This window comes from Ciona robusta, chromosome 4 (genome assembly GCF_009617815.1).
Source record: "Ciona robusta chromosome 4, ASM961781v2".
Classification (NCBI taxonomy): Eukaryota; Metazoa; Chordata; class Ascidiacea; order Phlebobranchia; family Cionidae; genus Ciona; species Ciona robusta.
The window spans coordinates 1,107,576-1,125,344 of NC_143238.1; the positions used below are offsets into that span (position 1 = coordinate 1,107,576).

The 17,769-nt window shown below is 33.8% G+C and overlaps 1 protein-coding gene across 6 annotated transcripts; it reads left to right on the forward strand.

Moving 5' to 3' along the window:
• Nucleotides 1-544: 544 nt before the first annotated feature.
• Nucleotides 545-17,478, forward strand: LOC149736354 (uncharacterized). 6 transcript variants are annotated; one of them, XM_089877462.1, is made up of 48 exons: nt 546-711; nt 1,039-1,200; nt 1,273-1,446; nt 1,524-1,619; nt 2,365-2,442; nt 2,823-3,000; nt 3,064-3,179; nt 3,246-3,371; nt 3,951-4,079; nt 4,136-4,252; nt 4,422-4,505; nt 4,913-5,102; nt 5,257-5,372; nt 5,548-5,658; nt 5,723-5,839; nt 5,896-6,021; nt 6,240-6,362; nt 6,673-6,795; nt 6,972-7,094; nt 7,582-7,707; nt 8,013-8,129; nt 8,237-8,362; nt 8,421-8,543; nt 8,649-8,771; nt 8,824-8,964; nt 9,316-9,435; nt 9,688-9,810; nt 9,871-9,990; nt 10,141-10,266; nt 10,580-10,690; nt 10,876-10,992; nt 11,050-11,172; nt 11,230-11,349; nt 11,409-11,525; nt 11,580-11,708; nt 12,047-12,136; nt 12,199-12,296; nt 12,464-12,601; nt 12,819-13,022; nt 13,368-13,595; nt 14,088-14,207; nt 14,284-14,421; nt 14,482-14,591; nt 14,828-15,035; nt 15,369-15,519; nt 15,836-15,999; nt 16,270-16,440; nt 16,822-17,478. In XM_089877462.1, the coding sequence occupies exons 1-48, from the start codon at nt 615-617 to the stop codon at nt 16,993-16,995; spliced, it is 6,342 nt and encodes a 2,113-aa protein (XP_089733588.1). In that variant the 5' UTR covers nt 546-614; the 3' UTR covers nt 16,996-17,478. The 6 variants fall into 6 exon arrangements, with proteins under 6 accessions (XP_089733592.1, XP_089733591.1, XP_089733588.1 ...); XM_089877463.1 differs by having other exon boundaries at nt 8,839-8,964; XM_089877466.1 differs by lacking the exon at nt 11,050-11,172 and having other exon boundaries at nt 545-711.
• The last annotated feature ends 291 nt before the right edge of the window (nt 17,479-17,769 follow it).

Sequence of the window (17,769 nt, forward strand, 5' to 3'; positions counted from 1 at the left end):
GTACCTGTATTGTAGAGACACAGTTATTCAAATGTATTGTATATATCATACGCAGGCTATATATTTTTCTGTCGCAGTGCGCATATTACAGTCTCAATAGTGTTACTTATAACCATTAGAAAATGCGTAGCGTTGTACACCGTTGAAAAAAATTTCTTTATTTACCAGTTCGGACATTTTTCTGTTGTAACTGTACGAAAAAGGACGATTAACAGTAAAAAGAATTAGATCGGTTTCAAAACGAACGCGAAAGCCCTAAATATAGTTACAGTACATAGATCGTAATGTAACATTTTAAGCTAGCTTAGAATATGCTGTAACAGTATAACCAACATAATATCGGGAAATAGAAACCGATGATATTGACTGCGTAAAAACGTCGAACGATACTTTGTGTATGTAATATATTGGTATTGCTGTCTACAAACCATTAAGTCGACTATTAACAGCGCAGTATAAGTAGTGCATTTAATCTGTTTTTGCTTTTTGTAACATTTTACGTTTTACTGTTTAGCTGTTAAAAATACTTACTGGCTTTAACACATTTTCAGGTTCCAGTTTAGCGTTCACGCCAAAAAATCAAGATTAAAAAATTGTATTTTGGATCGGATAATATGTTGAAAACAGTGCTGCTTGCAGCATGTGTTTTAATTACTGCCAGTAGCTCCGCCCAGTCAACATGCCCAGACACCACCTCAAAACCCCTTACAGGTATTTATAGCTTGGATAAGTGAATGCAACTTGCTTTATCTTTGGGTGCACGGATACACGACAGTCAGTATAACAAGAGTGTTCTGTTTGATCGTGCCCGTTTCGAATTACCATGTATAACTTTGTTGATGATTGTTGTTTTTGTATATAGCTGACAATTTATTTTAGACAACAGTTACCACTGGGTTGGAGTATTACGACTATAGCCTTGAACCCGTTATCTCCAGGTTGCAAGCATGCGCACCAACCACTGTGCTACGGCGCCGGACAATGACTATAAGCCTGTGTTTAGCATTGCTTAAATATAACGTTAATCATGTTTTTTAGGAACGTACGAAAAGCCAAGTGATAGTAGGTACCTCTTCTTAAGCTCCTCCCGCTCCACTTACCCTGATGCAGTTGCGTCATGTTCGATGCGCGGGGGAAAGTTGTATTTTTTGCCTAGTTTACCCGACACCAGTTTCACCGAAATGCTAGGCAAGTATTCGGGTAAGTTATTTATTTATTTATTTATCTACAAATAAAGGTGTCACAAACTTGATTATCATTGTTTGAATTCAGGCGTAGGGGCTCAGGGATACATACTAAACAACGGAAGCCAATGTTTGGGATCTACATCAGGATCTCCTGGTGTTGGTAATTGCATTAAGATTTATCGAACTAGTCATCAAGGAATGTTTTCCTGTCTAAGAATCAGTTGCTGCGACAAATTACAATTCATTTGTGAAGTTCCAGGTAAGTTCTTAAATCGAGAAACCCGTATTCAAGTACGTGCTTTATAAAACAAAACTGATTTTAATTCTTTTATTTAGAGGCGTGCATGTATTGCTCCTTAAATGGTACGTGTACTGATTCTGGTAATTGTAGTTGCAATGCTGGATACAAAAGAGAAGGAATTGCTTGCATCGGTAATATTATGAAACATTTTATTTTAAAATATTAAATTTTGGTTAACCTTAACTTCAATATTACTTGTGCGTTAATTAACGTTACCATACGGCCACATAGATAAGCAGATATTTTGTTGCACATATGACGCAGGGTTGTTACGTATTGAGCTGTGTACGCGAGTGTCGCTAAATTGCCTGAATCTTTCAAAGAAAAAGTCTGCGTGATAAAACACACAAACGTCACGCGAGTGTAATTATAATGTAATCGGATTTCGAAAATCACCCTGCCACTCACGCAGCGACTCAATACGCACACCCACCTGTGAATTAAATAAACGAATAAAAATTTTGGAATATTATGCTATACAATAGGATGGGGGAAGATGAGACACCTTTAGCGTACAATATCTTGATAGTGTTTCAAACAATTAACAACGGAGGTCGTGAGGAAACGGTTTTATAATTCTTTGAATGTTTTTTGTTTATTACCAAATGGAACAGAAAATAAAATGAAAAGGTGTCCCATCTTCCCCCTCTCTACTATATATACAGTAGGGTGGGGGAAGATGGGACACCTTTAGCATATAATATCTAAATATCCTGCTCTTGTTTTAAACAATAAACAGCGGTTCATGGGAGCCGTGAGAATACAGTTTTGTAATGTTTTGAATATTCTTTGTTTACTACCAAATGGGATGAGAAATGAGAATGAAATGGTGTCCCATCTTCCCCCATGCTACTATATATAATTTTCTAATTTTAGACATAAACGAATGCTCGGCTAATCCATGCTTAGCTTCTCAAGTTTGTGTAAACACCCTAGGAAGCCATCGTTGTGCTGGTAAGTAAGTTAAGTATATACAACATGTCAAGGAATTTTTAGATTTGCTGTTATAGATGCTATAAGAGGGTTATCTATACTTTCCAAAACATTATACAGACAGTAATACCCCTTTTGATGGTAAAATGTTTATGGCGAATAGCGATTGGCATAAAGGTAAAACTGTCCTTGCACCATATTTTTCTTTACTTGCATAATGCGAGTAACAACTAACTTCTTACAACAGATAATGCGTTTATGATGTTATATGTGTGTTAACTTTGTTTTTGCGGGTAAATAACAGTTACCATGCAAAAGGGTATAAGTGTCGATACAAAATACACATTTAAAAATATAAAACAGGTAAATATTCTAAAGTCCTTTTGTTTTCAAACTTACAGATGAGTATAGGACAATTATCGATCAACGTGTTGGTGCTTACAACGGAAGCAAAGAATGGACAGACATGTATGATTCAAACATTCAGAATGCTACCAAAATGGCGTGGGTTGGTGTTACGGGCTACCAGCGGCAGACGAGCGCTAGTTTGCTGGTATATGACGACATTCTTGTGGCAAGGTTGGTTTTAACACACTTTGTCTTGTTTCTGTTATAAATATAATGATTGTTTTAATGTGGCAGGTACACGGTGTTACACATCACGCAAAATGGCAATGTGAGTGACTTAATACGATCGTACAAAACCAAGCATGGAGATGTTTTTTTTTCTGAATTTGATCTTGCAACCCCCGTAAAACGTGAGTCAAATCGTACACATTTTCAACCTGTTTATAGTTTACGATAACTGCAATTTTACTTTACAGATAACCAAAACTGCTGCGCCAGTTGCGGGCCAAATAAATCTTGCACTAGTCGCTTGGGTGAAGTTACTTGCAAATGCCAGATTGGATTTACATCGAGCAGTTCTGAGGATATGGACAGTTGCGATGGTGAATATTTGTTTATTCGAGTTGATTGTTATTTATCCTGGTATATGGTTGCAAAGCAGTTAAAGCGCTTGCCATTAGGCCTGGTTCAAGGCTCACACGACGCTGCCACCGCTGTTGTGTATGTGTCCTTGCGCAAGTCAAATTACTATAATAATCTGCTATTTCATTATGAGTTCTCCAATTGTCAAAATAAAAAAATGATTGTCTCCCATAAAGAAACATATAGGACAATATACGTAGCCAAAGCTTAATCGAAGTGTATCAATAAGAATGAATGAAACTTACTTTAATCCTTTATGTATGACTAATAATATGGACAAGCCATTAGTGACTACTGGGTTGGAACAATTGCCGTTAAGTGTCGTGCCTATACGCCTACAATGGTAGCAACGTCGAGCCTTGAACCCATTACCTCTGGGTTACAGACAGGCGCGCTAACTACTTTGCCACGACGCCGGACGTATAAAACAAAAGACCGGTGTTATAACCAACGTCGGCTATAACCACTGTCGTCGCCCCATTATGCAAGCATAAAATTATATATATTTTTACTTTAACTTGAGTTTGTCGTACTTGCAGACATTGATGAATGTGCTAATTCGACAAAGTTCAGTTGCCCTGCTCATTCAGCATGCAAGAATACGTTGGGTTCGTATTATTGCGGCGAGTGTTTAAAAGGATACACTGGTTCTCCACATAACTGCTCAGGTATATATTGCCTTGGTGTATAAAGTAGCATGTATTATGTTTTATACACAATTTAGATATTAATGAATGTACGAGTGGAACTCATAACTGTAGTTCAAACTCTTTTTGTGTCAATACCAATGGAAGTTACATTTGCAACTGCCCAACTGGGTACAGCGGAATTCACTGCACAAGTAAGTTCCCACTTTGAACATTACAATTTTAAAACAGCTTACTAAAATGTTGTATATTATAATCGAAATTACCTAGTTGAATTATCATACATTTCCTAATTGCACCACTTTGGTTTTTATAATTTGACCATTTGAACCAAATATGTTGAAAGTAGTATTTATTTTAAAGATATTGATGGTTGTTTGGCGGCCAATCTTCGCTGCAACGAAAGTCAGTTTTGTGACAAACAGGATGGAAGCTTTGTATGCAGAGGTAAGGTGTAGCTCGTGTGGCCGGAAAACGACAGTCGTTATCACACGGGTTTAACACCTCGTGCCAGCTTACGAGTTACCATGTATGTTACATTGTGGGTGATTATTTTTTGGATTTTTTCAATTTTTTATGCATGGCTGATAATTTGGACAACCCATTAGTGACCACTGGGTTGGAGCAATTGTCGTTAAGTGTCTTGCCCAAGGACACATACACCCACAACGGTAGCAGCGACGAGCCTTGAACCCATTACCTAATGGTTACAGGCAGGCGCGCTAACCACTATGCCACCGTGCCGAAGCTGTATGTGCTACACATTCATATGTAATGTCAATGCCATGAAAATAGTATATGATTCCTTTACAGACATACAGTAAATAATATGTTGTATTTTAAACCTTTTTTAGTTGGATATCCACGCCGATTTGACCAACTCTTGGCTGGTTTGAACGCAAGCGATTTTAATAACAAGACATCTGATTCTTATACTAAAATGAAAACAATGATTACAAGAGATTTGCAAACGTTATGGAATGTGTCAAATGGAATGGTCCAGGTGTCCGATTTCTTTTCATCTGGTGGAAAAATGGTTGTAAGGTAGGTAGATTTTATTAAAACATTTTTTTTTTTTATTCATTAGGTTGAAAGTGTTTTAATTAAACTATAGTGGAATGATGTTTATTTTTTTATTTTTAAGATGTACATGATGCAACAAAGTCCAGAGTATAAAGTACAATATTTTTTAATGCAGATACGATGTGTACACATTTGACATCCATGAATTTCATAAAGATCTTATAGCATCTTATGTCTCTCGCAACACAGTCACACCAAAATATCCATATCAAGCTGAAGTACCCAAAGCATGTAAGTCTTGTACTGTTTTTCTCTTTTAATATTTATGGGTCCCAAAGTTTAAACAGAAGAAACTTTACTGCATATTTTATTTTCAAATCTAATTTTTATTTTTTTTATTTATTTTTTTTATTACATATAAAGAGATATTGCAATATGACTAACTATTTGTTTGTGTTTTCAACAGATTTTAATTGTTGTGGGAGCTGTGGACAAAATGCAAAATGCCAAACATTTTTAGGAAATGTATCGTGTCAGTGTTTATCAGGGTTTTATGGCTCACCACCTAACTGCACAGGTAACTCACTTGCAAATATGTGCATATTGTTTTACACCAGTAAGTTTTTTTTATTGGTTTTCAGATAACCAATGCTTGACAAGCTCAAGTCCTTGTTCATCAAATGCTAACTGCACCAAAACTGAGGCAAACTATTCTTGTGCATGTCATTCTGGATTTGTTGGAAATGGAACATTTTGCTGTAAGTATACTCAAGCATTTATTTAAACTGATATTTATACATTTCCTGTTTATTAGACCCTTCAACGTGTAAGACTGCAACCAACATGTGTCATCATAATGCATTATGTAAACAAGATGGTGAAAATTGGAACTGTGAATGCAAACCAGGCTTCTATGGTGATCCGATATCTAATTGCACAGGTACAACTAGGGTTGACTCCAAAACCATAACTATGAGTTAACCAAGATAATAAAGGCCAATAATCTATTCAATTGCCATTTGTACTTAAAGTGTCTAGCAACTACAGGATTGCTGTTCCTGTGAATATCTCGAGAATATAGTTCTTGTAGGTTATAAAATGCAGTCCTTAATAAAACCGGGTATGCACCAAAATAAATACTTTTAAACTATTTCACAGATATAGATGAATGTACAGATGATGATGGCAAGTGCCACCAAAATGCAAGTTGCACGAACAATATAGGGAATTATACTTGTAGTTGTCGTACTGGATTTAATGGAAATGGATCTTATTGTGAAGGTACAACTTAACAAATAAAGTGTCTTACTTTAAATATGCCTTGTATTAAATTCCACGAATCTGACCCTGATCTGATGTTCATATAGTTGAACAATGTTTATATAGTAGAACGGACTAGTGGTTGAACTTGATTTTTGTTGGTTACGTTTTCATAGCACCAGATCATTACTTTAAATACGGTTTATTTTTGCTTTTTTAAGCTATAGCTGAAACAAAGTATTGTTGGGGGCATTGTGGTCCAGTTGTAAATTTGCAGGTTATAAATTTAGAAGGCTAGATATATTTGAAATTGTGTTTATTTTTAAAACAGATATAGATGAATGCAGTACCAACGTGAGCAACTGCCACCATAAAGCAACCTGTAACAACACTGTTGGCAGTTACACTTGTATTTGTATGACTGGGTATTATAAAAATGGAACCGGTTGTTTTGGTAAGTTCTAATATTGGAATATAAATGTAAAGTAGGTAAAATATTTTGTACATAGCACCACATTTGGAAATTATAAATCAATTATGTATTCAGACTTATTGCCAATCATTTAACATTGATAATTCGCCCTAATATAAATTTACATTATCTTTATTTGTTACCAATCACCTGTTTAGATATAGACGAGTGCAAAGGTTCATCACACAAATGTAATAGATCCGCCAGTTGTAGGAACACACCAGGAAGTTATAACTGCTCATGTAATTCTGGTTACAATGGTGATGGATTCACCTGTGACGGTACGCTTGTGAATAAAATATAGAAGATGACCATTTTGATGTGTCATGTCAACGATAAAAGCAACATTATGTTATGTTAAAGCGAATTGGTTATATTGGTACTAATTTATTATTCAATTAAAGTTAGAAAAATACAGGCTTATAGCTAAAACGAATTTTAATGAGTAAATGTATTTTATGTTTTATCTTTATATGGGGCAAATCATTGCTTGTTTCATACACCTCATGTCCGCTTATGGGTTACCATGTATGTAACTTTGTGCTGATTTTTTTGGTTTTGTTTTTATATATAGATAAGTGTCTCATCCAAGCACACAAGTGCATGATGCTGGTGGCATCAAATTGTAAAACATGTGGTTTTATGTTATTGATAAACACTCTAACAAATGCTATGATCTATCGTTAGTATTTATTAAAAGACACAATTCAACCAAAATCCTTTTGATTAGAAATATAAAAATGAATAAACACAATGCTTGAATCGCAGATGTAAATGAATGTGATGAAGCAAAACCCCGATGTCATACCAATGCTACATGCATAAATAAACCTGGTTCTTATGAATGTAAATGCAAAGATGGCTATGACGGGAATGGAACACACAGCTGTATAGGTATATATTGCTGTTTTTTTTGATATTTTTATTAGGTCATGTATAATATAAATATAATGAAACTTAAATGTATTGTACTTTGCAACGTTTTAGTATCTCTGCTCTATATGTTGCTCTATATTAGTGTAATTCAAAAACAACACATCCAAGTCAAGTTTTCCAATATAAGTGTAAATTGAAAACATTGTTATGCATAAAAAAATATCAGAAAGACTTGACAAGATATCAAAAAAGAGACTAAAAGATTTTTTGAGAAAAAAACAGTAATTAACCATGAACAACAAACATTAAATTAAACATTACAGACAGAAATGAATGTGCTGGTGGTAACTGTCATCAAAATGCTTCCTGTATTAATGAGGTTAACAGTTTTACTTGTGTTTGTAACTCTGGCTTCACTGGAAATGGAACAAATTGTACAGGTTTGTTTATTTTTTCTGCAAATAAAATTCCACTTCCATTATTGATTGTTTATCTCTGTGTGGTGGTGCAAATTGGGAAACTTTTATTGATTTCACTGAAAATTCAGATACTAATGAATGTTCAAATTCTACATTAAACCAATGTCACGTCAATGCTGCATGTGTTAACACACCAGGAAGTCACCATTGCAGTTGTATGTCTGGGTTTTCTGGTTCTGGAGAAGATTGTCAAGGTAAACAGTGGTGTATTTTATATCTCTGCCCATCTTTACTAAAATTTTGTAAATGCAGACATAAATGAATGTGAAAACAAAACGGACAATTGTGACTCCAATGCAAATTGTAGCAACAATGTTGGAAGCTTTACTTGTACTTGCCATGATGGGTTTCATGGAAATGGTTCGTTTTGCACAGGTATGGCCATTATAGAACAATTGTGTCATCAATATTCTCTGCTACTCATCTTAACTGGTGTATTTTATATCTCTGCCCATCTTTACTAAAATTTTGTAAATGCAGACATAAATGAATGTGAAAACAAAACTGACAATTGTGACTCGAATGCAAATTGTACAAACAATGTTGGAAGCTTCACTTGTACTTGTCATGATGGGTTTCATGGAAATGGTTCGTTTTGCACAGGTATGTCTATTGCATAACAATTTTGTATGTATTATAATAGCGATAATTAAAGTGTTCTTACTTGTAGACATTGATGAATGTTCGAACTCTTCATTGAACGAATGTCATACAAATGCCACTTGCCATAACGGACCAGGAAGTTATAACTGCACTTGTAAAGCTGGGTTTACTGGAGATGGAAAAACTTGCAGAGGTTTGAAACATTTGTTTTTATTTTATTCATGTTATCATCTTAAAATCGGAGCAACTTATTTGTTCTTTTTTAATTTTTAAGTATAATTTCTGAATAACTTTAACTTGTAATTTATTCTTACGTGGTGGGTAACTCAAAGATGTCTTTCATACACCTTGTTTCCGCTCAAAAGTTACCAACTAAGATTGTTTGCGTAAGGTATAGTAATAAATCTGTGCAGATATTAATAAATGTAATCAAATAAAAGTGTACAGCATTATTTTCATTTACAAATAGGTGTGATAAAGACTAAATTTTATCAGTGAATATGTAACTTCATTCAGGCTACATTTTTTATTTAATTTTTTTCAGATAAAAATGAATGCACTGGAAAACATGTTTGTCCACCTAACTCTAACTGTACCAACACACCTGGGAGTTACGCATGCATATGCATTGCTGGCTTTTTTAAGAATGGCACAATGTGTTCTGGTAAGTCCAATGTGGGTGCTTCATGTGTAATTGACTAATTGTCTCTGGTGTAGTTATTAATTTTAAAAATGGGTGTATTTAGGTAATAGCCTGGGTTGCTCTGGCTCTATATAATGTTGCTCTGGCTACGATATAATGACGTAGCAACTTAGCAATAAAGATTAGAAAATATTAAAGACTTTTTGTTTTAATTTATTAATAATTGTTTTATTATTGGGATAATAACAACAAATACCTTTATTTCAAATGCAGACATCAATGAATGTGAAACAGGAAACTTTTCCTGCCATGCAAATGCTGAGTGTATAAATGCAATAGGCACCTACTGCTGTGTGTGCAAACAGAATTTTACTGGGCATGGCAGCAACTGCACAGGTTTTCCTTTTGTCTCTTTTGCCATCATTCAAAATTTTATTCTGTGTTTTTTGTCTTCAGAACTTGACTGTTCAAATGGTGGTAAGGATTGTAGTTCAAATGGCTCGTGCATGCTTAAGGGTGGAAAACATGTTTGCAAGTGTAACATGGGGTACAAGGGAGATGGCTATTCTTGCATAGGTAAAAATATTTTCCAAGTCTGTTTAATATTAATAAGTGTAGCTGTAATGTTTTATCCGATAACTCGTATCATACCATAATTTCTCATGTATTTGTTTTTGCATACCCCCTTACCTGTTTTTAAATAAAATTAATTTATTTTTATTTTAGATATGAATGAATGCCTCGATAGTTCTAAAAACAGTTGTCACATCCACGCAAACTGCACAAATACAGTTGGAAGTTACTCTTGCATGTGTCATGCAGGGTATACTGGTAATGGGAAGATATGCACAGGTGAGATCTCATCTTACTCTGTATGTTAATAAAATAGACATTCATATTAGTTTAAGTGATTGCCTCTTAGGATAACATGTTTAAGGATTTATTTTAAACCACTAAATGTTAATTACTCCAACATTGATTATTATTAAAGGACAACGTTGTTAAGCAAAATCAAAATCACCAATTAAGTTGCATGAATGGAAATTTGTAAGCCAGTATGGATTTTATAAAAATAACATATAAGTGACATTAATTAATGTATTTCTATATGACATAGTATATGTATACTTGTACCTTAATAACCAAAGCTGTTTTTTGTTTGCAGAAATTAATGAATGCGAACATGCTAATTGTTCAAGTACATCAACATGTGTGGATAGGGTCGATGGTTACACTTGTGTCTGTAAAGATGGTTTTACTGGCAAAAACTGTACAGGTAAATTTAATATTTTCTGATACAAAATACCACATAACCACAAATGATTGGACCTTCACATTTCATAGAGATTTTAATATTAGTAATTAAAGTAATGGTTTAAGTATTACCTACATTCCACACCAGTTTGTTATTATGTTTTCATTTTTCATGTGTATTGACTAATTAGATAATTGACATTGCAGATATTGATGAATGTAAAAATGCATCTGTAATATGTGAACAAAATGAAATGTGTGTGAATAACGATGGTTCTTATATGTGCATCTGCAAGCCTGGATATGCCACTTCCAATTGCACAGGTATGAATTTGTAAAAAGTGATATTTTTGGTTCATTTATTAGGTTGTAATTAAACAGATGTAAATGAATGTAATAATGGAGAAGCCAAGTGCCACAGTAATGCTACATGTAATAACACAATGGGTAATTACACCTGTACCTGCTATACTGGGTTTATAGGCGATGGTTACAACTGCATAGGTAAGTTATAATTTATACAAACTTGATTCATATGTCTTAACTGATTCTTTTGTTCAGATCGCAATGAATGTAGTGCAGATAATGCTTGTAGTGCAAATGCAACTTGCACAAACCATGGTGGTGGCTACACTTGTACATGCAAGTCTGGATTCTCAGGTGATGGCCACACGTGTACAGGTAAACACCAAAAATGTTAAATAATATTTAATAAATCTAATTATTCTTTGTCTTTGTAGATATTAATGAATGTAGTAGCAACCCGTGCCATGAAAATGCTTATTGCAATAACACAGATGGAAGTTATACTTGTACATGTAAGAAGGATTATTCAGGAGATGGAAAATCATGCCAATGTAATTATATATATGGTATTTTGTTTAAAGTTTTCACCCTTTTTATTCTGACAGTGTTACTTCATTGTTCAACCAATGGTGTTTTTGAATGCCACAAGTATGCATCATGTGTGTCTGATAATAACGGACAATACTCTTGTAAATGTAATCCAGGCTTTCAAGGTGATGGAACTACATGTTCAGGTTTGTACCAATGCTGTTTATTATTTAAACGAATGCTTACTGAAATGTGTGCAAACATTATGACCGAACAATTGTGTTAGTCATGAATCACAGTGGTTAAAGAACTAACCTTATAACTAGGGTTACCTCTGCCATTATTGTACTACTTATGATTTCTTCAAATTTGTAATGAAAAAAACAATAAAAATATTTGCCCCAGTTGTTGTATACTTGGTGTAAGCGAGCATTAGGTATATTGAATAGAAAATCAGTGTTTTAAGTCGTAGAGTTGTGAATAAAATAAAACACCCATGTTATAACCTGCCATGTGAAGATAATTATTATTTATTCATTTTCAGGCATTTGCAATTTACAAGTTTACCAAAACTTGACATTCAATGAAACGCAAGTTCCCTTTGTTCAAGCATCAAATGAAAAATGTTCAAACGGTATGTTCAATTTAAGTTGTGCATTGGCTTATTCTTAATTTTTTAATGTTTTTGCTTCATAGGTCTTTCAAAAGCCACAGCAGTCTGTACACCTGGAACAAATGGATTATTCTCATTTGCAAAACTTAAGTCCATTCCTTGCAATGCAAGTTTACTATCGGTAAGCTGTTTAAATTTTAGTAACATGGTACCAATAATTTATCACTTTCATCTAAAATTGTAAAACTTAATAAATCCCTATCGTCTCTTTTAACTGCCATATTTTAGGTAACTTTTACATGCACAATAATTTTAAAAATCAATTTTTTTAACTGTTTCCAATCTCAGTTGGAAAATGGCAATGCAGAAGAGACCACAGCAACAATTCAAGTATTAACTTCACATGCAGAGAATATTTCCACAAGTGAAGTATCAGTTGTAGTGGACTATTTTGTCAACATCACAGATAACAATCAAAATGAAACAGTATGTTTATTAACGTAAAAATAGTATATTAAATAATGTTGCTTGGTTATCATTTAAAACGACTGTGTGCAAATGGTTGACATTATTTGTCGGACTGTAATCCACACAATATGTGCAATATAAAATAACGATTTTTTTAATACTTGTAATAGTTCTTAAAAGTGTAAATAAATGCTAAAAATTTAAGATTTTGTTTTTAAGATTACCTTTTCCACAGATATCCACAGCTACATTTTACTCAGCTGCATCTATATCCAGTAACCTCATTACCAAGTTCTTCAAAACTCCGGACACACCTAACAATAAAGAAAACACAAAACTTCGTAACAACTTAGTGCAATCCCTCACTAAACTCGCTCGCTCTGTAGAACTTGAACCTGATGATCCTCTTGTGGTGGAAACTGACACTGTTGTTATAAAAGTAACACACAACTGTTTTTCATAATATTTCTACCAGACATAAAATCCCTTCAAGAACTGATTTCCTGTCAAAATACTAACATAAATTTCATAAAAAAACAGTATTTTGTTTACCAAGCAGTGGAACACACCAGGGTTATTCTTCTTATTCTGATAACTTTTCAGAAGATTAATTCCTCACAAAAATATATGTATGTGCTACACTCAATCCTTTCCCAACTGCATTCAAATACCAACCATGGATTAAACCTAAGCTCTGGTCACCTAATTTCCAAATTATGTTTGACCCAATTTTTTGATAACAGACAAGACAGGTTAAATATTCACAGCCGATCATTTTTCACAGGTACTTCAGTCATCTACTGACACAACCACTTTGCGATTTAAACCGGTTGTGACTAGTGGGAACAACATCACTCGCACACCAGTGAATGTTGTACTGCCATCCACAGTGCTACAGAAAGCTTGGGGAACAACTGCTACACGAGCAAAGAGAGAAACTAATGGTGGTAGAGCTTCATTCATGCTTTACATTGATGATTCTTTGTTTCCATCTTCAAGCAATGTCACCACTGTGAGTATGAATGACTGTATAAAACTTATTATGCCTTGGTTATTATTCCCTAGTTAGCGGACAGTGTCAGTTGTTATAACATTGGTGTTCAACCACATAAAACTCTTGTTTATTACAAGTTATCACATGTATAGGACTCTTTCTGGGCAAATATTTTTGATGTATGTTAAGTGTTTTTTTAACTTCATAAGCTCCTTTATGATCAAAGTCTGACCTATTTTACTGGCTAACTACCACATTCCTATTTAAAGGGACATAGTAACAAAAAATTCAGCAGTTTCAACAATGCATGGGATGTCCCATAAAAAAAAATTTCACTCTTTTTCTTTACTCCAGCGGTCGAATTTGCGGTTTTGAAACTTATTTTTTTTAAAAGCTGTTTTGTTTTTCCGAACTTTGATGGTGCCTTTAGATCCTATTTAAGCTTATCTATCAATACACAAATTTTGATTTCTTGTTGGTATGCCGCTTTAAACTCTATGCTAAATTCAGGTTGTAGAAATTGATCTTGGAGTGGAGTTTGTTACCGGTTTGCAGGATCCTGTCAAAATTGAACACTATGACAAAGGTGGAACTTTATATGGGCAGACTGAAACTGAGGATACCTTTACTGTAAGACACTATTCCTACTTTAAAACTATGTGCAATTGAAATAATACCAAGTGGAATATTACACATGTGTTTTTAGGTGGTAGAAACAGTATATAGTTGTGAGTATTGGGATTTCAACAAAAATGATTGGTCCAGTGAAGGATGTTGCTTTAATTATACTTCGAACCCACCAGAATGCCTCTGCACACATCTCACCAACTTTGCTCTTATCATGGTAAGGATCTGTGTGTTAACTTGGTTTGGGTGTTTTAATGCGCAATTTCATTTTTTTTAGAAAAACAACAATGCCCCTGCAGACTTGGCTCTATCAGTTATTAGTGATATTGGATGCATTCTATCTATAATTGGTTTATTTGCTACAATCGTTATACATGCTGAAGACAGGCAAGTGTTTTAGACATATGGCAGCAGTAAAGAGTTTAAAGGAAAATAAATAACGGGTTGTCTGAATTGTCGGCCAATTAAAAATAATAATTATTTTCTTAGTTACCTACATAGAAACTCGTATGAATAAGCTCTAAGAAATAGGACGGCCTTGAATAAATGTTTCACTGCCACACTATGAAAATAAATTGTTATCCAACGAGCATTGGTTTTAACATGAACATATCTTCAAACAGGGATTTAAGAAGGCGCCGACCAACAAAAATCTTACTAAATATCTGTGGTAACCTGATGATTGCTTACCTCATATTTGTGGTTGGTATTGACCATCCTAAGCAGAAGAATGCTTGCATTGCTGTCACTTACCTGTTACATTACTTCTTCCTCACTTCTTGGTGCTGGATGTCAGTGTACAGCTATGACATGTACATGAGTCTTGTGAAGGTATTTTTTCTTTTATACATCATTAACCATTATGCTGTTAATTATTTTTTGATATTTCAGTCAGTGTGAAAGAGTATTTATAAGGCAAAAACATGTCTTTATTTGTCTACTTTTTTTCATTCTTCAGTTGTTTTATCCAGTTTTTCAAAAAATATTTACCTAAGTTCAATATATATTGCAAAAATTGAACTATTTTTACATTGGTATCATACAATTATTCCTCTTGATTAAAAAACAAACCTATTAAATCGACCTATGCTCATTAATTTTTCACCCCAAACAGAATCTACTTAAGTTTTTCCCCAAAATGTTTACAATACATTTTCTTTGAAGGTCTTCCGTGGAAATGAACACAACTTCTTGCAGTGGTGCAGTTTGTTTGCATATGGTACTCCCCTTGTGATTGCTTCCATCACAGTTGGTGTTACTGTGGGTTATTTGGACAATTTACCACAAGCTGTTAAGAACAATCTGTGTGGCGATGGTAAGAACATTATATGTTTTCTATTTGACAGCATCCATTTAAAACTTCAATTTTTTTTAGGTCATATAACTTATTCTGCTTTGTAACAATTACAGTTTTGACCAATAACTGTTGTTTAAAAAAAGACATTAACATTAATGAAGTCTTGTGTTCTGGCAGATAAAATATTTCAAGTAAAATTGTTAATTTATATGTAAAAAGGTCAATTCTTGAATATATTGTGCTTGCTAATAATAGATATAGGATATTATTTAATGCATTTGCCATATAAAGCTATGACACACCACTGACACCAGTATATATTTTACATTTTCAGTCATTGATCCTCTGAAAAAATCAACCTACCATGCCAGTAATATATGTTGGTTAAATGGACCTGCTCTCTACATTGGTTTCCTCATTCCAATAACCATCTGCTTTGTTGGTAATTTTGCCATCTTTGTCTGTGTCCTAAAAGAAATCATTGAAAAGAACAGCAAGGTACTCAAAGCAGTGTAATGTTGTGTACTGTATGGAATACTTGCACTTTTGTTAATAAAACACTTATATTATTATATATAATATTTTTTATTTTTATATATGTTATTTTTAAGATGCTGAATTATTCTAAACCAGATCATTTACCGAAGTTTTATTTGTCATAGTTTGTAAGCAGGTTAAGGTGTATGAAAAAGAGACACCATTTAATTTGTATTACAATGCAAGGATAAATAAATAGCATTCGTTTATTTACATAAATTTTTCAAAAAGGTTGAAGTGTCATCAATGAAGAGAACGGTCAAGCAGAACATGATATTTGCTGTGACTATGACTTCAATCATGGGACTTACATGGGTGTTTGGATATCTGTTGCTTCTATCTGACAATGAGGCATATCTTACAGCTATGAGCTGGATATTTGCTCTTTTTAATACATTACAGGTAATTGTATTGATTTTACATGGGCTACAACTTTTTATTCTCTAATACCTGATACAACTGAATCTCTATTATTAGTAGCAATGTTGATATAGGTAAATTTACTATTTAAAATAATAAACAAAACAGTCTCAACAAATATATTTTGGAATGAAATTGGTAAGTGGGAAAGTGAAGCCGTTGTCAACAATGTTATACCGATTGTTTTAATGTTATACCGATTGTTCAATATTTACTGATTGTTTTATGTATTTAAGCGGTTATAATTAGCTTTACTTTACAAATACAAAGATAGTGTAAAATATAACTTCACAAATCTTCAAAAACTAAAGCGTATGATAAAGTCAAAACTAGTGTTTACTAACACTTGCCTCACCACTTCAGGGTGTAGGGATATTTGTACTAACAGCAATGCGTCGTCCCCGATTTCGCAAGCTTTGGAAAAATTCCACATCTGCAGTCACTTCATCGCATGCATTGTCAGTCTTCCGTGGCACTGATACTTTGCGAAGCGAAGATGCCTCCACTGCTACTACTGATATGAATCATAGAGAGTGACCATCAATGGAAAAGTAGGATGGTGAAGAGTGAGACAGAAACATGCTGTAGCACATACAACGATAATCAACACTGTTAAAACACTATAAACCAAATCACTTTTTTCTTGTAATATTTTATGTTCATTTTTATGTATTTATTCTTTATGATCAGTTTTACTAAGACTTTAATATTTACCGATTGTTTTATGTATTTAAGCGGTTATAATTAGTTTTTGTTTATTTTATTTACTGGATTGTCCAGACAGCATTTTCTGTACATTTTTGCATTTTAAAAGATGTCTTATTCTGATCAAATCTCTGTAACTTTTTAAGATTTATACTTTTTGTAAAAATACTTCTTTTAGAAGTTGCAGCAGTATTAGTATTGTGTTCCTTGTGTTACTTGATTTTGTAATTTGTATCTGCAGAACCGTTACGCGCCTGTTGGAGTGATAATTTAAACGTCGATAGTTGTTAATAAATAAGAATGGTCTGTCTTAAATGAGTGAAATGAATGAATTTCTATTATCCCAGCCTGGTGGGGTAACGTCGTTTTTTTCGACAATTTGAAAAAAACATTAGTGACCTCTGCGTTGAAGCCATGACCGTAACGTATTTTATCCAGCGATACACACGCCAACAGTGATAGCCACCTCAAGTCCGGTCGTTACGATGCAACCGCCCTAATCAATAATCCTTATCTAAAATGACAGCGAACTGGCGACACATATTTTATTTTAAACCAGTGTTGCAAACTTCAAACGTTGTCGTGCTATTTAAAAAACAAGTGTTA

Excerpts from the sequence above, each read along its gene's own strand:
- LOC149736354 (XM_089877462.1), top strand. The coding sequence starts at position 615 with ATGTTGAAAACAGTGCTGCTTGCAGCATGTGTTTTAATTACTGCCAGT. Across the intron at positions 5,659-5,722 it reads CTCACCACCTAACTGCACAG|ATAACCAATGCTTGACAAGC; the intron begins GTAACTCACTTG and ends ATTGGTTTTCAG. Across the intron at positions 9,811-9,870 it reads GCATGGCAGCAACTGCACAG|AACTTGACTGTTCAAATGGT; the intron begins GTTTTCCTTTTG and ends TTTTGTCTTCAG.